The sequence below is a fragment of the Salmo salar genome, chromosome ssa21 (assembly GCF_905237065.1).
Source record: "Salmo salar chromosome ssa21, Ssal_v3.1, whole genome shotgun sequence".
Taxonomy (NCBI): Eukaryota; Metazoa; Chordata; class Actinopteri; order Salmoniformes; family Salmonidae; genus Salmo; species Salmo salar.
The window spans coordinates 22,987,884-23,011,381 of NC_059462.1; the positions used below are offsets into that span (position 1 = coordinate 22,987,884).

The 23,498-nt window shown below is 42.1% G+C and overlaps 2 protein-coding genes across 6 annotated transcripts; both read right to left on the reverse strand.

The window, feature by feature from the left end:
• Positions 1-371: 371 nt before the first annotated feature.
• Positions 372-10,092, reverse strand: prmt2 (protein arginine methyltransferase 2). 5 transcript variants are annotated; one of them, XR_006761183.1, is made up of 9 exons: positions 9,760-10,090; positions 5,980-6,201; positions 5,576-5,737; positions 5,146-5,310; positions 4,691-4,866; positions 3,807-3,936; positions 3,049-3,171; positions 2,751-2,922; positions 372-743 (listed from the first exon to the last, which is right to left on the reverse strand). XR_006761183.1 is itself a non-coding variant. In XM_045704556.1 (8 exons), the coding sequence occupies exons 1-7, from the start codon at positions 9,841-9,843 to the stop codon at positions 3,049-3,051; spliced, it is 1,059 nt and encodes a 352-aa protein (XP_045560512.1). In that variant the 5' UTR covers positions 9,844-10,092; the 3' UTR covers positions 2,383-2,922. The 5 variants fall into 5 exon arrangements, 4 of the variants coding, with proteins under 4 accessions (XP_045560512.1, XP_014020000.2, XP_045560514.1 ...); XM_045704556.1 differs by lacking the exon at positions 372-743 and having other exon boundaries at positions 2,383-2,922; positions 3,049-3,168; positions 9,760-10,092; XM_014164525.2 differs by lacking the exon at positions 372-743 and having other exon boundaries at positions 2,386-2,922.
• Positions 10,093-15,596: 5,504 nt separating this feature from the next.
• On the reverse strand, positions 15,597-23,498 carry LOC106581876 (UDP-glucuronosyltransferase-like). Its single transcript, XM_045704887.1, has 5 exons — positions 22,626-23,498; positions 20,144-20,275; positions 17,846-17,933; positions 17,447-17,666; positions 15,597-16,187 (listed from the first exon to the last, which is right to left on the reverse strand). The coding sequence occupies exons 1-5, from the start codon at positions 23,496-23,498 to the stop codon at positions 15,896-15,898; spliced, it is 1,605 nt and encodes a 534-aa protein (XP_045560843.1). The 3' UTR covers positions 15,597-15,895.

Below are 23,498 nucleotides of genomic sequence, written 5' to 3' on the forward strand. Positions count from 1 at the left end.
TGTACATCCCAGAATAAAGGGTTTGAAAGGATGAAGTATCTGGTTTTATGTGTTGATTTCACTTACTTTAATAGAAGTATAGAACCTTTTGATAGAAGCTATAATCTCATGCATACCTTAAAATGTAACGCTAACTTTTATATAAGAGGAGAGAATGTGAAGGAAATATTTGTTTGTGCTTTTCTAATAACCAATTCGACTGGGTTCATACAAGTGACTGATTGATCCCTATCAGTATAAGCAATTTGTCAGTACGCTCAGAACAATGTTTTGAGAACCGAAAAGGATATATCAGTTTCAAGGTCTCAGCTTGGAGAGAAGAAGCCTCGTGAGGTATTGGTCGGTCACATGCATGAGCCAAACGTCAATGATGAATTCAAATATTTAATTATGGAAATCATGCAAATATAACTTGTCTGCAAAAGCAGTATGTAAGAGAACTAACAGGACTTCTCTGACAGAGCTCCTGACAGACGTGTACTTCTTGGTGCATTACGTTTGTTGGAACCTCTCCAGCTTGCTGATAATAAAGTATGATTAATTTAAGTTTGACTTGGAGTCCCTGGTGGTAATTTCCACAACACTCCTTATGGAATTGTCATGTTTGGCTTGACAATGACAATGGAGTAGGCAAAGCCACAAATGGATCTGGAACTAGGCTAATATCAGAGAGGTCTGGCTGCTACATCCTTCAATGCTAGCCTGTGATGTCATCTCCACATAGGGAAACTCTTTGTCTGGACCTACAGGGAGAACACAGCAACAGGTGAGGTGACAAGTCTATAACTTCTTAGATATCTAGATCTACAAAAACACAGTAGAATCCGTCATTATATTAATGTCAGAAGACTGAGAAAGGATGCTTAGTAATTCAGTTACTGTACACACTTCAGGGTGAATCTTTACTTCCACTTACAGTACCAGTCAAAAGTTTGGACACACCTACTCATTCAAGGGTTTTTCTTTATTTTGTACTTTTTTCTACATTGTAGAAAAATAGTGAAGACATCAACACTATGAAATAACACATATGGAATCATGTAGTAACCAAAAAAAAGTGTTAAACAAAATATATTTTATATTTGAGTTTCTTCAAAGTAGTTACCCTTTGCCTTGATGACAGCTTTGCACACTTTTGGCAATCTCTCAACCAGCTTCATGAGGCAGTCACATGGAATGCATTTCAATTAACAGGTGTGTCTTGTTAAAAGGTCATTTGTAGAATTTATTTCCTTCTTAATGCATTTGACGCAATCAGTTGGGTTGTGACAAGGTAGGGGTGGTATAAAGAAGACAGCCCTATTTGGTAAAAGACCCAAGTCCATATTATGGCAAGAATAGGTCAAATAAGCAAAGAGAAACGACAGTCCATCATTACTTTAAGACATGAAGGTCAGTCAATCTGGAAAATGTCAAGAACTTTGAGTTTCTTCAAGTGCAGTCACAAAAACCAACAAGCACTATGATGAAACAGGCTCTCATGAGGATTGCCACAGGAAAGGAAGACCCAGAGTTAACTCTGCTGCAGAGGATACGTTCATTAGAGTTAACTGCACCTCAGATTGCAGCCCAAAGAAATGCTTCACAGAATTCAAGTAACAGACACATCTCAACATCAACTATTCAGAGGAGACTGTGTGAATCAGTCCTTCATGGTCGAATTTCTGCAAAGAAACCACTACTAAAGGACACCAATAATAAGAAGAGACTTGCTGGTGGAAATCTGTCCTTTGATCTGATGAGTCTGAATTTGAGATTTTTGGTTCCAACCACAGTGTCTTTGTGAGACGCAGAGTGGACGGAACGGATGATGAACCGATGACCTCCGCATGTGTGGTTCCCACTGTGAAGCATGTAGAGGAGGTGTGATGGTGTGGGGGTGACACTGTCAGTGTTTTATTTAGAATTCAAGGCACACTTAACCAGCATGGCTACCACAGCGATACACCATCTCATCTGTGGGATTAGTGGGACTATAATTAGTTTTTTCAACAGGAAAATGACCCAACACACCTCCAGGCTGTGTAAGGGCTATTTGACCAGGAAGGAGAGGGATGGAGTGCTGCATCAGATGACCTGGCCTCCACAACCACCGACCTCAACCCAATTGAGATGGTTTGGGAGGAGTTGGACCACAGAGCGAAGGAAAAGCAGCCAACAAGTGCTCATCAAATTTGGGAACTCCTTCAAGACTGTTGGAAAAGCATTCCAGGTAAAGCTGGTTGAGAGAATGGCAAGAGTGTGCAAAGCTGTCATCAAGGCAAAGGGTGGCTACTTTGAAGAATCTCAAATGTATTTTGATTTGTTTAACACTTTGTTTGGTTACTACATGATTCCATATGTATCATTTCATAGTTTTGATGTCTCACTATTATTATAAAATGTAGAAAATAGTAAAAATAAAGAAAAAACCCTTGAATGAGTAGGTTTGTCCAAACTTTTGACTGGTACTGTAAGTTGAATTTTCACTAAGTCATGCATTACTGTCAATGGGAAACTAAGTGAAAAGTTGAGGTAAACAAACAGCCCCCATGTTTAACAACACCCCCCACTCCACCCAATTTTCCAGTTACCCACTAATATGTATAAAAGGTGTATACCTGCAAATAAGTGGTAAATATAAGGGGCTGTTTGAAAGGGGGTCATTCTTTACAGTTAACATACCACATCTGCTGTCTGAAATGGGTATAAGTGAACATTTGAGTTAAGTGGGAATTATGATTCACCGCTAAAAGATAGAGGATACTTGCCATGCAGTTTCCTGTTTCCTCTGTGCTGCTGATGCTCCATTGGATGGTAACAGTCATGTGACGTCTCCAGACGGGGTTCCGGTGTAGAAGGATGATTCCAGACACCGTCTCTCCACCGAGCAGCAAGATCGGCCCGTCCAGCATGAACAGAGTCTGCTTCCAGTGGGTTGGCCTGATGGAGGGAAGAGGGAGGGGCTGATATCGCATTGGCTGTACTGATTGTGAAAGCTGCTAGGGCCCAGTGTCTACCTCCACTACTTACTCAGAGTAGGGCCCAGTGTCTACCTCCACTACTTACTCAGAGTAACTCCAATGTGGTTTTGTCTCTCTCCAGGCTCTGGAACTGAACTCTGAACCAGGAAGTGAACCCGTGGAACGTCCCGGCCTTTTCCACGATGAAGGTAAACTGGCCCCTCAGCTTCTAGACAGGGAACACGTTTACTTACATGAGTGTGTATGTGTGTGTGTGAATTACATGTTATTATATTGTTTTACACCATGGCATTGTTGAGTACTCCTTTCTGATTGGCTTGAAGGGCATTCTAGAGTGTGCGTTATTTTCCTATAGCGCACAGTATATTTGCACGGTAGAATTCAATGGCTATAGTTCATTTTTACACGTTTTGTTGGAGCTGCTTTTGACAGCAAAAGTCGAATTGAAAACAGTATTGGTATTGTTGAATTCTATTTTCATAATAGCAAGCTAGGTCTGATGGTTTGGTTAGCTAAACTAGCAAATCTGTTTGTTTGGTTACAACGGCAACTACGTACTGTAGCTATCTAGTAAACTTGCTAGCTACTTCAGTGGATGTTGAACATATTATCCTGTCAAATTAACACATTTCTAGTGGCAAATGTATTAAATTATAGCCATGATATAAAAAGGATAATCAACTCAGTGGAAGGTCAGTTCCACTCTGCTAGTGCGTCGTGGAACACACCTTCCACTTCGTTCATTATTTTCCAGAGAACGCTTAGCCCCTTGTTGATTATCCCTTACATTTACACTCTGTTTATAATCCAGTACCAGATCTGTGAGAACCAGATGTACTGTACCTCTAGATCTGTAACATGCAGTGTGAGCATGTCCAGAGTGATGACATCACAGGGGGTGGCCAGGCAGTCTTCAGGCTTGAGGAGGTGGCTGAACCTGGGCCTGGAGAAGAACTCTGACTGGGCCAGGGATCTGGAGGGTGGGGACGGTCACATTAACTAGCCACTCACAGCCACTCAATATTGTTTAATGACAGACTTACCCGATTGGTTTGGTTGTTTAATTTGCACGGTAAAGACTGGAGCATAGCTGACACAGCAATTTTAAGTTTGTTGTTTGACTTTACCATAGATGTTACGCTTCCCACTTCTCACCAAACTACACCCTCGCCACCGAGAGACAGCTTGCCAGAAACAGATTAAGCCTACTCCTGGACAAAAAAGCAAGTGCTTCTTAGTTCAGGATTTGTATAGGTTTCATCTATATCTGGGAAACTGACCCCAAAAGTATTGTAGTTAAAACTTACTGTCCATAGTGTTGTCCCTACTGTAGTTGCATCACTGTGACATCACACCTGACAGACAGTCTCACTACTGAAACCCTCCACATTGGAAATAAACAAACAGTTATATACACTCCTGGTTTACACTTGACAAACACCTCAGGACAACTCATGTCATTTAAAATAAATGAAAAACAGGCAAAAGCGTCATGAAAAACAAACTAAGAATAATTATATAACAACTACAGCTCCACTAACTGATCACATCAGGGATTACATTTAGAGAACTCAAATGGACATGGTCAGTCAGACCCATAGAAATAGAATTATCATAATACAATAATAATGAAATAGAATCACCATGGTCAGAGGCTCCAGGCCTGTTCTAGTGATTCTATTTCTATGGTGTGACCACTGAGGCGGAACCCCAGCTTTGGATCTTACTGGAGGGCAGTAAAGTCCAGTCCATAGGGCTGCTCCCAGAAGACCATCCTCTCTGTGTAGTAGTCCAGGGCCTGACAGGGGACCAGGCAGAGAGAGGCCCCAGAGGGCCACATCATCCCCCCCTCTCTCAGCCAGCGGTCCCGCGCCTGCAACACTGACTCCACCATGAACTCAAACTAGAGGAGAGGAGAGACAGTTGTTATTTAAACACCTGAGGCAGAATAGGTTCGTATTCACTAGGAAGCAAATGGGCCAAAACAGTGAGGGACTACCTGAATTTATCCAAAAAGAAATGCTTGTTTTCATTTTCCATTGCAAAATGCTTTGCTATGGTGGAGATCAGGAGATGAGAATCAAGAAGGTTCTCAATCACAGAAGTCTTTATGAAACAATGGTGTTAGTGGATTCTGAGGTTAAAACAATAACTCCTGTCCTAGCAGCATACAGTTCCCTACCAGCAGACAGTTGCCCATCCACTCTGAGATCAGGATGTCTACTGTGCCTGGTAGCTCCAGCTCCTCAGCCCGACCCTGGAAGACTGTCACAACCTCCTCACAGCCGTTCTGCCTCACCAGGGTCTCAGTGTGTTCTGCTATGGAGCTGGCCTCCACCGCATACACCTACAGAACAACACAACACAGGACTTAATACACGTACAGGACAGAACAGGAGTTTCATACACACAAACGCATGTTGTTTGAATGTACATTGTTCACTAGATGGAGGTATAGGCATCGTAATATGAAGGCTCAAAATTAAAGTTGACTGCTATCTGGCACTAAACATTAATTTAATAAAATATGTTAGACTTTTATCCGCGACATGAATAGTTACTGATTATAATAATATATATATATATATATATATATATCTTGATATCCTTACAGCTTTGGGCTGGGCCAGGCGGGCACAGAAGAGGCTGATGACGCCGGTGCCACAGCCCAGGTCCATAACCACCTTCCCCTTGAGGGGGGCGCTGTTGGTCAGAATCACCTGGCGGTACGCCTCCGTCCTCGCTCGGTCACTCAGCATCTCCAGTTGAAGCCTCTGGGTCAGCAGAAACACAGACAACAATATTAACTGATGTTGCATAGATTACCTCCCAAATGGCACCCGTTTCCCTATATAGTGCACTATAGGGAATAGGGTGCCATTTGTGACACATCTGGGCCCTGGTCAAAAGTAGTAAAATATATATTTAAAAGGATGCCATTTGGGACGCAAAAAATATCACTGTGTAGAAATTAATGTATTGTTAATTAGGAAGAGAGAGAGACAAGAAGCCAAACCAGTGTTCCATAGCTGCCAAAGTATTCTTCATCCTGCCAGGGGTCCTCCGAGGTGTCCTCTGAGGTGTCCTCCTTCACACCTTGATTTAGGTAACTGTCCTCCACATCTTGTTTCAGGTAACTAGATGGAACGTAGCCACAGAGGCCTCCCAACTCCGCCCACCACCAGTCAGCTGACGTCTTGGTGTGGACCAGTAACCTGTCTCCAGCTCTGAAACTCAGCTGTGGTCAGAGAGGGTTAGGGTTAAGGTCAGCTGGGGTCAGAGATAGACATACACACATAGACAAAGAGCTGGGGTCAGAGACAGACATACACATACTAGTCCAAAGAAGGCCAATTGTATTGCTTCTTTAATCAGAACAACAGTTTTCAGCTCTGCTAACATAATTGCAAAAAGGTTTTCTAATGATCAGTTAGCCTTTTAAAATGATCTACTTGGATTAGCTAACACAACGTGCCATTGGAACACAGGAGTGATGGTTGCTGATAATGGGCCTCTGTACGCCTATGTAGATATTCCATCAAAAATATGCCGTTTCTAGCTACAATAGTAATACAATAGTACACTGTATTTCTGATAAATTTGATGTTATTTTAATGGACAAAAAACTTGCTTTTCTTCAAAAACAAGGACATTTCTAAGTGACCCCAAACTTTTGAACGATAGTGTGCATACAGTTGTAAGAAAAAGTATGTGAACCCTTTGGAATTACCTGGATTTCTGCATAAATTGGTCATCAAATTTGATCTGATTTTCATCTAAGTCACAACAACAGACAAACACAGTGTGCTTAAACTAATAACACACAAATTGTTGTATTTTTCTTGTGTATATTGAATACATAATTTAAACATTCACAGTGTAGGTTGGAAAAAGTATGTGAACCCCTGGGCTAATGACTTCTCCAAAAGCTAATTGGAGTCAGGAGTCAGCTAACCTGGAGTCCAATCAATCAGACGAGATTGGAGATGTTGGTTAGAGCTGCCCTGCCCTATAAAAAACACTCACAAAATTTGAGTTTGCTATTCACAAGAAGCATTTCCTGATGTGAACCATGCTTCAAACAAAATAAATCTCAGAAGACCTAAGTTTAAGAATTGTTCACTTGCATAAAGCTGGAAAGGGTTACAAAAGTATCTCTAAAAGCCTTGATGTTCATCAGTCCACAGTAAGACACATTGTCTATAAATGGAGAAAGTTCAGCACTGTTGCTACTTTCCCTAGGAGTGGCCGTCCTGAAAAGATGACTGCAAGAGCACATCGCAGAATGCTCAATGAGGTTAAGAAGAATCCAGGAGTGTCAGCTAAAGACTTACAGAAATCTCTGGAACATGCTAACATCTCTGTTGACGAGTCTAAGATACATAAAACACTAAACAAGAATGGTGTTCATGGCAGGACTCTACGGAAGAAGCCACTGCTGTCAAAAAAAAAACATTGCTGCACGTTTGAAGTTCGCAAAAGAGCACCTGGATGTTCCACAGCGCTACTGGCAAAATAGTCTGTGGACAGATGAAACTAAAGTTGAGTTGTTTGGAAGGAACACACAATACTATGTGTGGAGAAAAAAGGCACAGCACACCAACATGATAACCTCATCCCAACTGTAAAGTATGGTGGAGGGAGCATCATGGTTTGGGGTTGCTTTGCTGCCTCAGGGCCTGGACAGCATGCTATCAATGACAGATAAATGAATTCCCATATTTATCAAGACATTTTGCAGGCGAATGTTAGGCTATCTGTCCGCCAATTGAAGCTCAACAAAGGTTGGGTGATGCAACAGGACAACGACTCAAAACACAGAAGTAAATCAACAAAATAATGGCTTCAACAGAAGAAAATACACCTTCCTGGGGTAGCCCAGTCAGAGTCCTGATCTCAACCCGATTGAGATGCTGTGGCATGACCTCAAGAGAGCGGTTCACACCAGTCATCCCAAGAATACTGTTGAACTGAAACAGTTTTGTAAAGAGGAATGGTCAAAAATTCCTCCTGACCGTTGTGCAGGTCTGATTCGCAACTACAGAAAACTTTGGTCGAGATGATTGCTGTCAAAGGAGGTTGAAGCAGTTATTAAATCCAAGGGTTCACATACTTTTCCCACCCTGCACTGTGAATGTTTACATGATGTGCTCAATAAATACATGAAAACGTATAATTGTTTGTGTGTTATTAGTTTAAGCAGACTGTTTGTCTATTGTTGTGACCTAGATGAAGATCAGATCAAATTGTATGACTCATTTATGCAGAAATCCAGGTAATTCCAAAGGGTTCACAAACTTTTTCTTGCCACTGTACATACTGTTGTTGGATTCGGGGTAAACTTTGAACATTGTTATAAGCATAGTATATAAAGGAGTGGAAGAGACTGGTTTTTATGTCAGAGGTTAATGGTTCTCTGGAAAGAAAGATGGCTTTGGAATGTGTTGGGTGGACGGGAGGAGGTCACAGGATTGCTATAAGGGAAGCACATGGACATCTGTGGATTAGACGAAGGAGGGGTTGAGGTCAGATCCCCTGAAGGGAGAAATTATGGTTTATTATCCTATTACCCTCTTCCTGTCGAACCATAAGATGTAAGGATTGGAGAGAAGGAGGAGTGCCTAAAGTGGAGTATATTTACTTGTAGTGGTGGAAACATGTTTGTCTGAATTACAGCTGTATCGACCCTTTGGGAAGAACTAAACTTGGTTAAGCTTCTCTAGTATCCATGAGTTATTTACTCTGAAAAATTAGAACCTAACACTGTATACACATATAGATAAACATACAGTATAGACGTACATACAATGTCTGAGGGGACTTCTCAGGCATTCTAGTGTAGTTAGTATGGTCATTTAAAGCCACACCATTAAAAAGTGGACCATCTACAAAAAATGTAAAACAATGGAGCGTATGCATCCCAATTATACTGAACAAAAATATAAACGCAACAATTTCAAAGATTTTACTGAGTTACAGTTCATATAAGGAAATTAGTCAATTGAAATAAATTCATTAGGCCCTAATCTATGGATTTCAAATGATTGGGCAGGGCCACAGCCATGGGAGGGCATAGGCCCACCTACTGGGGAGCCAATCAGAATGAGTTAGTCAGCAATAAAAGGGCTATAGTACAGACAGAAATACTCCTCAGCTTCATCAGCTGTCAGGGTGGCTGGTGTCAGACGATCCCACAGGTGAAGAAGTCGGGTGTAGAGGTCTGTGGCTGGCGTGGTTACACGTAGTCTGCAGTTGTGAGGCTGGTTGGACGTACTGCCAAATTCTCTAAAACAACGTTGGAGGCAGCTTATGGTAGAGAAATGAACATTCAATTCTCTGGTAACAGCTCTGGTGGACATTCCTGCAGTCAGCACATTAATTGCACGCTCCCTGTTTAATCCGTTTCTTGATAAACCACACCTGTCAGGTGGATGGATTATTTTGACAAAAGCCAAATGCTCACTAACAGGGATGTAAATAATTTGTGCACAACATTTGAGAGAAATACGCTTTTTGTGCATATGGAACATTTCTGGGATCTTTTATTTCAGCTCATGAAACATGGGACCAACACTTTACATGTTGCGTTTATATTTTTCTTCAGTATACATTGTCACATGCCTACTTGATTTCTATGATACATCTAGTTCTCACGGAATGACTTTACATGAGAGCAAGATCTTTTTGTTGTTTCTTAGTTTTTTATTTTCTACGGGATGTGTCTTAAAGTTATAACTATTCTACTACACTACTTTATAAAATCGATAATAAAGTTTATCTCCAGACAGTCACCCACCTGGTCGCTGCCGCAGCTCGTGAAATCAGACAGTCCTATAAACTCCTCTGGTGGATTGGTGTAATCTTCATCCTCCTGATGCATCCTGATAGAATCAACTTTCTAAAACATCAAAACTTCAGGCTGGAGGTTGTGTCCACAAACTTCTAATAACTTGGCTATAGTCAGTCATTAATTTAATTTGCTAGTCTCGGGCAGAGATATTCTGGTATTGCGACCTAAAGGTAATAAAAAGCAGCATGATATTTCATATTTTATGTTAATTTACTGTAGCCTACAGCCAGCTGTGTTTATTTCCGGTTTCAGGCTTTCATGTCTACGTATGTGTCCGTTGGAAACATGGGAGGGACCTACCTGAATTTGTCCAATTGAAACGTCCGTGGCCTCTCTTCCTGTACACCGCACACGACGTCACGTACAGATGCGCGCGACTCTTGTCAGTAACAGCCATCGCCACTGGCGCCAATTCGACATCGCCCAGATTTACGTTTTTCTTACTTCTAAACTAAACATGTTTTTTGGGGGTGGGTGGGTTCTCATACGTTTACAATGATGTTTTGATTCTTGCTTGAACAGTCGCTCATATTATGCCTGGTTGTTATCTTTGCAAAATAACTATTTTGGATGCAGCAGTTTTTAGCTAGAATGCTAACGCTCATTGATAAATAGGCTGTAGCTTGCCAAATAGCCATTTTACTGGTTATAAGTTTGTATTTTTAAGTGTAATAAATTAAGTTGATTTGCGATGATGACACAAACATTATATGAAGGAAGAAAAAAAAAATAATATATATATATATATACAAATATATTATTTAAAGCAGGAAATGAATACAAGCCTTAAAATTAAATTATAATCCAAAAGTTATCCAGAGTGGCACAGCGGTCTAAGGTACTGCATTGCAGTGCTTGAGGCGTCACTACAGACTCGGGTTCGATTCCAGACTGTGTTACAGCCAGCCGTGACCGGAAGACCCATGAGGCGGCACACAATTGGCCCAGCGTCGTCCGTGTTTGGGAAGGGTTTGGCTGGCTGGGATTTCCTTGTCCCTATGGACTCCTTGTGGCGGACCTGGCACCTGCAAGCTGACTTTGGTCGTCAGTTGGACGGTGTTTCCTCCGACACATTTGTGCGGCTGGCTTCCGGGTTAAGCAAGGAGTGTATCAAGAAGCAGTATGGCTTGGCAGGGTCGTGTTTCGGAGGACGCATGGCTCTCGACCTTTGCCTCTCCCGAATCCGTAGGGGAGTTGCAGTGATGGGACAAGACTGTAACTACCAATTGGGGAGAAAAAGGGCAAAAAATTATAATCCAAAGTAGTGTGAAATGCACTCATAAACTACATGTAAATAGTGTTTTTGCTTCTATAAGAACTCTCCCCTGTTCTGCCACCAACTTGAGTGCATTGCCCTCATGAGGCAATATTTGCAAACACAGAAAGGGGTATTTGGTTTTTAAATGGTAAAAGGTTTCCGTAATGAATAGGGGTCCCAGTACGTTTTGTTATTGGAAATCGGAAATCAATTTGTTTTCTAATTTATTGGGTCACAATTTGACATGAAATAACAGAAAACAAATAACATTAAAATCTATTAAATGTTTAGATTTTTGTTTTGTTCATACCCAGAAGTACACGCCCCCCTCATAGAATATTCAAAGAGTTTAGGGGGTGTGTTTACAGCCTAGGTTGGCAGCACAAAGAAAGGATTAGACTGTGTGAGTGACAGGAAGATAAAAAATACTAATGTTAGCTAAAATGCAGAATAACAACTGAACAAAGTTGGCTACTGACTACCTAGCAGGCCAGAGCTACCTGCTGCAAAAAGGTCAGATTTCTCTTACTTTCTGTAGCTAACTTAGCTATACTGAACAAAAATATAGATACAACGTGTTGGTCCCATGTTTTCATGCGTGCTCGTTGTCCTCACCAGGGTCGTAACCAACTTCAGTGGGCAAATGCTCTCCTTCGATGGCCACCGGCCCGCTGGAGAAGTGTGCTTTTCACGGATGAATCCCAGTTTCAACTGTATGCCGTCGTGTGGGCGAGCAGTTGGCTGATGTCAACGTTGTGAACAGAGTGCCCCATGGTGGCAATGGGTTTATGGAATGGGCAGGCATAAGCTACGGACAACGAACACATTTGCATTTTATCGATGGCATTTTGAATGCAAAGAGATACTGTGGCGAGATCCTGTGCCATCACCTCATGTTTCAGCATGATAATGCACAGCCCCATGTCGCAAGGATCTGTACACTAAAAATGTCCAAGTTCTTCCATGGCCTGCATACTCACCAAACATGTCACCCATTGAGCATGTTTGGGATGCTATGGATCGACTTTATACTGAAAATCACATTTACTTAAGTATTCAGACCCTTTACTCAGTACTTGGTTGTTGCACCTTTGGCAGCGATTACAGCCTAGCGTCTAATTAGTTATGACGCTACAAGCTTGGCACACCTGTATTTGGGGAGTTTCTCCCATTCTTCTCTGCAGATCCTCTCAAGCCCTGTCGGGTTGGATGGGGAGCGTTACTGCACAGCTATTTTCAGGAATCTCCAGAGATGTTAGATTGGGTTCAAGTCCGGGCTCTGGCTGCGCCACTCCAGGACATTGAGACTTGTCCCAAAGCCACTCCTGCATTGTCTTGGCTGTGTGGTTAGGGTCATTGTCCAGTTGGAAGGTGAACCTTCCTCCCAGTCTAACGCCCTGACCGCTCTGTTGCAGGTTTTCATCAAGGATCTCTCTGTACTTTTCTCCATTCATCTTTGCCTCGATCCTGACTAGTCTCCCAGTCCCTGCCGCTGAAAAACATCCTCACAGCATGATTCTGCCACCACCATGCTTCACCGTAGGGGTGGTGCCAGGTTTCCTCCAGATGTGACGCTTGGCATTCAGGCCAAAGAGTTCAATCTTGATTTTATCAGACCAGAGAATCTTGTTTCTCATGGTCTGAGAGTCTTTAGGTGCCTTTTGGCAAACTCCAAGCGGGCTATAGTGTGCCTCTTACTGAAGAGTGGCTTCTGTCTGGCCACTCTACCATAAAGGCCTGATTGGTGGAGTGCTGCAGAGGTGGTTGTCCTTCTGGAAGGTTTTCCCATCTCAACAGAAGAACTCTAAAGCTCTGTCAGAGGGACCATCGGATTCTTTGTCACCTCCCTGACCAAGCCCGTTCTCCCTCGATTGCTCAGTTTGGTCAGGCGGCCAGCTCTAGGAAGAGTCTTGGTGGTTCCGAACTTCTTCCATTTAAGAATGATGGAGGCCACTGTGTTTTTGGGGACCTTTAATGCTGCAGAAATGTTTTGGTACCCTTCGCCAGATCTGTACCTCGACACAATCCTGTCTCGGAACTCTACGGACAATTCCTTTGACCTCATGGCTTGGTTTTTGCTCTGACATGCACTGTCAACTGTGGGACCTTATATAGACAGGTGTGTGCCTTTCCAAATCATGTCCACTCAATTGAATTTACCACAGGTGGACTCGAATCAAGTTGTAGAATCATCTCAAGGATGATCAATGGAAACAGGACGTACCTGAGCTCAATTTTGAGTCTCATAGCAAAGCGTCTGAATTCTTATGTAAAAAGGTATTTCTACAAACCTGTTTTCAATTTGTCATTATGGGGTATTGTGTGTAGATTGCTGAGGATTTTTTTTTTTTTACATCCATTTTAGAATAAGGCTGTAACGTAACGAAATGTGGAAAAAGTCAATGGGTCTGAATACTTTCCAAAGGATATTAATTTGACCATTTTCTCACAGCAGGAAAATAATCCTGCAGCAACAGGAAATGAGAATTATTGTATGGATTATAATTAATTGATATTTTTGTAGAGGTTGATACATTTTAGGGCAAATCAAGTCTGACATTTTAAAGTGTAAACTACACATTTTTAGAAGCCTTTTTAAACCTTGAATACAGTACAAGTTTGCATTCCCTGCAACAACAGGCTGATCAAATTAAGATCCTAGGCCAATTGTTGTAGCAGTAGTCGTGTTCACAACTGAAGAGTATAGCCTACGTCTGCCTTTCACTATAGCTTAATTGGATATTTTTGTATGTGTAAGCAATACCTAAGTTAGCTATATAAAGTACCAGATAGACCATTTACAGTAATTGCTGTTCATTATTACTCAGTAAATAAACACCATCAGCCGACTGAAGATCTAGCTAAGTAGCTACAGAAAGTAATGGAGAAATTTGACCTTTCTGCAGCAGGTAGCTCTGGTCAGGCAGCTTCATTTTATAGCAGGTTGAGGGATTAACTTACTTCCGCTAGCTACTACTATCTAAGATGAGTCTAGTCAGTAGCCAGCTAGTGAAAGCCAGCTTTGTTCAGTTGTTGTTCAGTTTATTCTGTTGGCATTTAACCTTCCGAATAAGTTCTGCAGCTTAGCTAACATTAGTATTTTTATCTTCCAGTCACACTCACACAGTCTAATCCTTTCTTTGGGCAGCCAACCTAGGGTGTTAACACCACCACTAAGTCCTGTCAATTTTCTATGAGGAGGTGTGTACTTCCGGGTATGAACAAAACAAAAATGGAATAAAAGTGGTTTTGTTTTCCTATATGCCATGTCCAATTTTGATACAATAAAAGCAATTTTCAAATCCAGAATCGAAAAATGTTATGTTTTTTTTTACTCTAATTTTTTTACTTGAAAGTCAAAATAATCTAACTAACACATCCCCAGCCCATTTCCTTTCTCTCTAACTGCAATGAAAAGGGACAAAGATGCAACTTTGTATTACAATTTTTTTTAGATTTTCACATTGTTTTTTTTCACTTGAAACATTATTACAAACATAATGAAAAAGTACTGTACAACAAAAAAACAATAATTACTGAAATGAAAGCTAGACAGTCAGGGAGCATCGGAAATTCCAAAAACGATGGATAAAGGACTACATTTAGCAAATTTTGACGGCGAGGAAATATTTAAAAAAATTCTGTGGTGCTCTCTGGACCTTGATGAAGAACGAATGAGTCCCAGGCAAAATGACACAGCTGCCATTGCTTTTTACTGTCAAAATGCCTTTCAAAGACAAAGAAATTCTCTCTTGCCACTATATTGTCACGGATCCCTCCGGAACATTCATTACGCACACCTGTCCCCTATTCCCACTGATTAGTACTTGTATGTGCCCTTTGGTTTAGATTGGGCTGTCGATTATTGTTCCCATGTCCATTGGTGGTGTGAGTACCTATGCGTTGGTGCAGCTGTTATGCTGCGTGCTATATATATATATATATAGGTATCGTGGCGTGCAACAATGTTTACCCCTTGCTCTTTTGTTTGGGTACAGCCCAGTGTTTTTGTATGTGTTTGTTTTGGGTGTATTAAAAACCCCTATAGTGTATTCCTGCACCTGTCTCCAAAATCCTTTATACCAGCATGACATATATTGGTTGTGTTACCAGGATCTTAAATTGTATAAAAAGAAAAAGTTGTACACTCAATATATATACTCCAAACAATTGATTAATTAAACCTAATAACCAACATTTCGCCAACTCTGACTGTGCGACTTGACTTATTTTTTATATCGTTTAATCTTCGTTAGTTAGTACCTCTACAAAACAATGTGGGTGTGCATCAGCTCATGCTTTTTACTAAACATGATCTTTAATTAGCGTCACAGATGAAGGCTAACAGTTTTGGAGTCACACTCCTCCCAAGGCACAGTGGCTGACTGTGGAATACATAGGAGGCTGCTGAGGGGAGGACGGCTCATAGTAAAGACTGTAATGGAGCGAATGAAATGGCATCAAACACATGGAAACTACGTGTTTGATGTATCAAACAAACATAAAAATGTCAAATCTCTGTCAGGCATTTCTTTCCTTCAAGCTACAGTAGCCTCACTCCCTGTTATACACAGGGCCTAGAGTGGGCAGTATAGTTACTCTGGACTCTAGGGCCTGGTGGCTTGGGCTGGGATTCAATCTGTAGCGCATTGTAGCGAGCTTGACATTTGAAGGTATTTTCTGATTGAGCCAACATCTGCAGCGTTTACTGTGAATGTGATCTCAGCAAACACAGGAACATTGCCTTTAAAAGGCACATTATTGTCGACAGCGCTCTACAACGAGCCTTGGATTGAATCCCGGCCTAGGCCACAGGAAGGACATTCACTCACTCTTCTTCTTCTTCTTCATAGTCCTCTTCGTTCCACAACACTTGCGGAAGCAGACTTTGCAGCATTTAACGGTGACCATGACGACAGTGAGAACTATAGTGAGTAGCAGAGTGAACACATCCAGACTGTGGTACTGGATCCAGTTGAGGTCGTGAGCGGCGGGTCTCAGGTGTTCCGCTCCGCCGTGGCGCATCACAAACTCTGACCAGAACACAGCCAGGTCCAGGGGCTCGATGGGACGGTCCTTATGTACCGCTGACAGCTTCAGCATCTTCTCCTTGTAACTGGGGAGGAAGGACAGATGCAACAGGGTTTACAATCTCCTCATAGACTGGGGATGAATTCTAATGAGGAACTCAGATGTTCATGTAAATCATGCATTGTTGACAATAATTATATTTGCACTGAAACTCAATATGTAAATCTCAAGTTAGGATTTGGTCCCTGTACTGTTTGCACTGCTATATTTATATCCTACTTGTCCTGTTTATTGGAACGTGTCTACACCTCAACAATTTATAACTATTTTTACCAGAAAGGTGAGATTTTAACCTATCTTGAAGAATGCAGCATTACTAGTTATTGTTGATGGTCCTCTCATGATAAAAATGACTTTCAGGGATTACATCGATTCCATTTTAGATTCCATGTAGTTTCATTTAAGAGGTTAATAGTTTGTATATTCGGTGTATAACATGTCCTTGTAACATTATTGTACTGAGCAAAAATATAAACGCAACATGTAAAATGTTGGTCCCAGAAATGTTCCATTTGCACAAAAAGCTTTTTTCTCTCAAATTTTGTGCACAAATTTGTTTACATCCCTGTTAGTGAACATTTTGTTTTTGCCAAGATAATCCATCCACTTGACAGGTGTGGCATATCAAGAAGCTGATTAAACAGCATGATCATTATACAGGTGTACCTTGAGCTAGGGACACTCTAAAATGTGCAGTTTTGTCACAACACAATGCCTCAGATGTCTGAATTTTCAGGGAGCGTGCAATTGGCATGCTGACTGTAGGAATGTCCACCAGAGCTGTTGCAAGCTAATTTAATGTTCATTTCTCTACCATAAGCCGCCTCCAACATCGTTTTAGAAAATTTGGCAGTACGTCCAACTGGCCTCACAACCACAGACCATGCGTATGGCGTTGTGTGGGTGAGCGGTTTGCTGATGTCAAATGTTGTGAACAGAGTGCCCCATGGTGGCGGTGGGGTTATGCTATGGTCAGGCATAAGCTATGGACAACGAACACAATTCCTTTTTATCGATTGGCAAATTGAATGTACAAAAATATGGTGACGTGATGCTGAGGCCCATTGTGAGGTCCATTTTTTTTTAAAGGTATCTGTGACCAACAGATGCACATCTGTATACCCAGTCATGTGAAATCCATAGATTAGGGCCTAATTAATTTATTTCAATTGACTGATTTCCTCATATGAACTGTAACTCAGTAAAATCGTAGAAATTGTTGCATGTTGCGTTTATATTTTTGTTCAGTATACTTCCTTGCATTACGTTAACATGATGTCTGACCTCTTGTCATTGATGACCTTGTTGAGGGCCTCCACCAGTTTGTCTGAGGTGATATCGAACAAAGTGAGCACCTCCCCGACACCCCTCACCGTCATGCGGTGTACGTTGTCACTCTGGTCACCGAACAACGGAAGCATCACCATGGGAACACTGTTACAGATCCCCTCGTAGATACCGTGGGTTCCTCCGTGGGTGATGAAGGCCTTGACCTTGGGGTGGCCTAGAACATGGAACATTCACCACGAAGAAGAAGTTGTATTGTTTCTCTTGCAAAATGGCAACAACAATAGCATGTGTTTACTGAGAAGAGTACCCCTCTGTAACTTCTGTAACCCAGGTGGTTTTCATTATAACTATATCATTGTAACATTATCTCTGATGATGAGAGAAGAAACCAACCCAGCAGATCATTCTGAGGAAGCCACTTCATCAGTCTGACGTTGTCTGGAGCGTTCTCAGGCACCACTCCTGTGTACCTCCACACCACCTGAAAACAGAGAACACTTTACTTAGCTAATCAAGTCATATAGAATCATCTGCCAATTCTGGATATAGTGGTGAAGGTACACCACTTTGTAGTGGAATATAAACGTGTGTCTGGAGAGTTTTAAGGCATAGCTCCAGTGTACGCCACACAAACTGAACAACATAGAACAGCAGTTTGCCATGACCCTCGATGTAGTATATGAAGAATGGAGAATATGCAAATGTCATTGAAACTCCATGTAATGTCAGCATTCCTCAGAGTTAAGTACAACGGGGGACAAAGGACATGTTCTTAGTTTAGATTAATGGTGGATTGGAGATTAGGCCTATATGCAGCGTTGGGAACTAATTTTCTAAATGTAATCTGATACAGTTACCTGTCTAACGTAACTTTTAGATTACCCAAACTCAGTAACGTAATCTAATTACTTTCAGTTACTTTTAGATTACTTTCCCCTTAAGAGGCATTAGAAGAAGACAAAAATCTATTGCAGGATAAATCAATGTTAGAGTTTACATAGCTGGCCATAAATGGATGTTGCATTTTACATTACCTGACGCCAATGGTGACAGCTAGTCTTACTGGGGTCTGACTGACACATAACGAAAAATACATTACAGACAAAAGATTTTACAATTGACATACTGTACATTAACATGTAGTGTGTGTGTGTGTGTGTGTGTGTGTGTGTGTGTGTGTGTGTGTGTGTGTGTGTGTGTGTGTGTGTGTGTGTGTGTGTGTGTGTGTGTGTGTGTGTGTGTGTGTGTGTGTGTGTGTGTGTGTGTGTGTGTGTGTGTGTGCATCTATCAGTTCCACATACATGTCAGTACATACACACAACAAGTAGGTCATATGGGGGAGAGGCCTTGTGCCTGGAGGTGTGGCTTTATGTGTTTTTTGATATGGAAGGGAGTTCCCTGCAATCATGGCTCTGTATAATACTGTATGTTTTCTTGAATTTGTTCCCGACCTGGGGACTGTGAAAAGACCCCTGCTGGCATGTCTGGTGGGGTAAGTGTGTTTGTCAGTGTCGTATGTAAGTTGACTATGCAAACAATTTGTTTCTTATAAAAATAAGAAGCGATGCAGTCAGTCTCCTCAACTCTTAGCCAGAGAGACTGACTGCATATTAGCCCTCTGACTACAATGAAGAGCAAAATGTGGCGCTCTGTTCTGGGCCAGCTGCAGCTTAACTAGGTCCTTTGCTGCACTTGACCACACGACTGGACAATAATCAAGATAAGATAAAACTAGAGCCTGCAGGACTTGCTTTGTGTAGTGTGGTGTCAAAAAAGCAGAGCATCTCTTAATCCCAGACAGACTTACAACCATTCAATATTTTTTGACCATGACAGTTTAGAATCTAAGGTAACACCAAGTAATTTAGTCTCCTCAACTTGTTCAACAGCCACACCATTCATTACCAGATTCAGCTGAGGTCTAGATCTTAAAGAATGATTTGTACTAAATACAATGGTCTTAGTTTTAGAGATGTTCAGGACCAGTTTAGTACTGGCCACCCATTCTAAAACTGACTGCAACTCTTTGTTTAGGGTTGCACTGATTTCACTAGCTGTGGTTGCTGACGCGTATAGGGTTGAGTCACAGTATACATGGACACATATGCTGAAATCTAACAGTATAGCTCCCACAATCTTCTTCTTCTGAATTTATTTCAACCAATCATCAGTCAATTGTGTCATTGCAGTGCATGACTAAGCTAACATATGGAATTGTTTTAAGATGGTCATACTATTGATCATTTAGCTATTTGATTTTGAATTTTAGGACCCCATTTGATATTAAAAATATATATAAAAAATGTTATTTGATAAAATATTGAATTTGGCCTTTACTACTACAGCCCATAGAAACGCATTCATTCATAAATAGCAAAAAAGACAGTAAAAAAATCAATCATAAGGAATAAGGTTTTAAAGTGTCTGTCCTATATCTAGGAGATGTAAGAAAGCTCAGGAAATATGTTGTCAGTTGTTGATGTCTACAGAAGATGTAGAGACTATACTTAAAGATTGTGTTGGTCAAAAATGGTACTCTTTGGGAAACATTATGTAACAGACAGATGGTGGATGCGTTCCAAATAACACCATATTTCCCTATATAGTGCACTACTTTTGACCAACTGTTGTCAAAAGTAGTGCAATATTTGGAATAGGGTGCCATTTGGGACACCACCGAGGAGTCCTTACCCTCTGAGGGATCCTGCTGAAGGCATCAAAGAACTGCTTGGCTTTCTCCTCAGGCATCTGAGAGATCATAGAGCCCAGGGTGAAGACCACGAAGCCATCCTCTCCTGACTCATCCACAAACTCCTGCAGGTCCTGTTGAGGCACAGGGGAAGAATAAGTTTACAAAAACATTTTACATTCATACTAAACAAAAATATAAACGCAACATGCAACAATTTAAATGATTTTATGAGGAAATCAGTCAACTTAAATAAATAAATTAAGCTCTAATCTATGGATTTCATGTTACTGGGCGGGGGCGCAGCCATGGGTGGGAGCCACGCCCATCCACTGGGGAGCCAGGCCCAGCCAATCAGAATGAGTTTTTCCCCACAAAAGGGATTTATTACAGACATAAATACGCCTAAGTTTCATCAGCTCTCCGGGTGGCTGGTCTCAGACGATCCCGCAGGTGATGAAGCCGGATGTGGAGGTCCTGGGCTGGCATGGTTACACGTGGTCTGTGGTTGTGAGGCCGGTTGGATGTACTGCCAAATTCTCTAAAACGATGTTGGAGGCGGCTTATGGTAGAGAAATATACGTTCATTTCTCTGGCAACAGCTCTGGTGGACATTTCTGCAGTCAGCATGCCAATTGCACGCTCTCTCAAAACTTCAGACATCTGTGGCATTGTACTGTGACCAAACGTTACACTTTGGAGTGGCCTTTTATTGTCCCCAGCACAATTACCTGTTCCTTTTCTTTTCTTCCTTATTCTATTCTTGATTAGGGGCTTGTAGGTAAGCACTTCACTGTAAGGTCTACACCTATTGTATTCGATGCATGTGATTAATAAAATTTGATTTGAAGGTGCACCTGTGGAATGATCATGCTGTTTAATCAACTTCTAAGAAGTAAGAAAAAACAACCACATATCGCGGTTATTGCAAGTACACGTTTCTCCGAAATATGCGCAGAACCACACACACGATGAACCAAACACACAATGAATTGTGGTCCTTCACTATGCAATTGTATGTACATACAGGCAGAAAACAAACAGCAACTGTTGTGTGAAACCTTACCTCATGGTGGTCATCAATATTTCACATTGAACAATAAACAGACAAGGCATCAAATTATTTAATTCACATTAAAAATGTATGTTTAAATTCCATACATCAGCATTAGAACAGTCTTTGGTCTGGTTAGCAAAACATTAACTGAAGGAGGAAGGGTGAAGTTGTGAAAGGATACCATGCTTTGATAACACAACCTGTATGTATAGAAGATAAAGGTATAATAAACCCTATAACAATCACAGCTAACCCCAACCCTTACCCCACAGAACAATCCCTGCAGAGAAGTTTATCTTCCTGTGGTTTGTAGGGTAGGAACTAGAAGGGCCCCTCAGTTCCTCTGCTAGATTATAGTGGCCACATTCCAGGAAGAAATAACTGTTTTGTGTCCTAAATGGCACCCTATTACCCAAATAGTCAACTACTTTTGACCAGGGCCCATAGGGTTCTGGTCAAAAGTAGTTCACTATATAAGGAATAGGGTACCATTTGGGACACAACAATGCTGTTCCTGGCTCAGGTTTCACTGGCAGAACACAGTGTTTAGAAAAGAGAGAGCATGGAGGGTAGTACAGGGAGGGACGCTCTCCCAAAGTGAATGTTGAGCAGAAACTCTATTTGAATGTTTTTTCTTTGTATTTTTTGGGGTGTGGGCGGTGGCAGTATAATTGCCACAGTAGTGAATCTATCACTTGAGGTTTCTGGACCTGGATCCATATAGGCTGCACAGCTAAGCACAGTTGAAGTTGTTTGGTCTAAAACATATTCTTATCAAATCAAATTTATTTATATAGCCCTTCGTACATCAGCTGATATCTCAAAGTGCTGTACAGAAACCCAGCCTAAAACCCCAAACAGCAAGCAATGCATGTGAAAGAAGCACGGTGGCTAGGAAAAACTCCCTAGGAAAAACTCCCTAGAAAGGCCAAAAACCTAGGAAGAAACCTAGAGAGGAATCAGGCTATGAGGGGTGGCCAGTCCTCTTCTGGCTGTGCAGGGTGGATATTATAACAGAACATGGTCAAGATGTTAAAATGTTCATAAATGACCAGCATGGTCAAATAATAATAATCATAGTAGTTGTCGAGGGTGCAACAAACACGTCCGGTGAACAGGTCAGGGTTCCATAGCCGCAGGCAGCACAGTTGAAACTGGAGCAGCAGCACGGCCAGGTGGACTGGGGACAGCAAGGAGTCATCATACCAGGTAGTCCTGAGGCATGGTCCTAGGGCTCAGGTCCTCCGAGAGAAAGACAGAAAGAGAGAAAGAGAGAATTAGAGAGAGCATATTTAAATTCACACAGGACACCGGATAAGACAAGAGAAATACTCCAGATGTAACAGACTGACCCTAGCACCCCGACACATAAACTACTGCAGCATAAATACTGGAGGCTGAGACAGGAGGGATCAGAAGAGACTCACCGCTGGAAGTGGAGCTCTTTTACCACAGTTGATGTCTCCAATGTTGACCATGTTGGGCATCCTGGGTTTGGGATACTCAAAGGAGTAGTCATACCCCAGCAGCCAGATCGCCCCGTGACCCAGCAGTTCCCTGTACGTCATGTCCTTATCCAGGTACCTACTGGTCAGCTTGTCAAAGCTGGCAAACATTACCGTACACAGGTAGCTCTCCAGACTGTACATGAGTATGGTCTTAACCCTCCCTAGGAAGTCCATGTGGTCAGTGTTGCCGGAGAATAAGCGTGGTACGTAGGATGGGGGAGTGGGGTACTGGGCAGCCTTCTCATCCAGCCCACAGGGGATCCCCCTCGAGAAGTACACCGCTGGGATGTTGAAGGACTCAGCGATGATGGATCCACAGGGTAGGAAGGGGTCGGTCAGCATCATCTTGAACCCTTCTCCTCTCAGTCGCTGCATCAGGGGCTCGTCATACAGCAGACCCTCACAACCGTTCATCTGCATGGTGGTGAAGTGAACCAGGTGCTGCACGTTCACGAATATGTCCATTATATCAGGGGCCTTGAGGAACGCAGCGTCCTTCAGTTTGTTGACGTTCTCGTCCACCTGTGCCTTGCTGTAGGGGACCCTAAAGGTCTCAGTCCTGTAGTAATCAGAGCCCTGGATGAGGATGGATGTGTCAGGGACCAGCACAATCATCTCATGGCCTCTGGCCGCCAGCTCCTTCACAAGTAGCTTCATGCTCAGCCAGTGGCTCCCGTCTACAGGCATCACCAGGACCTTGTCTCCTTGGACAGGTGCTGGACACAGGGCAAGGCAGCACAGCAGAACCAGCAGTCCCAGCCTAAGCCCCTGCATGATGCTGCCTCCACCCAT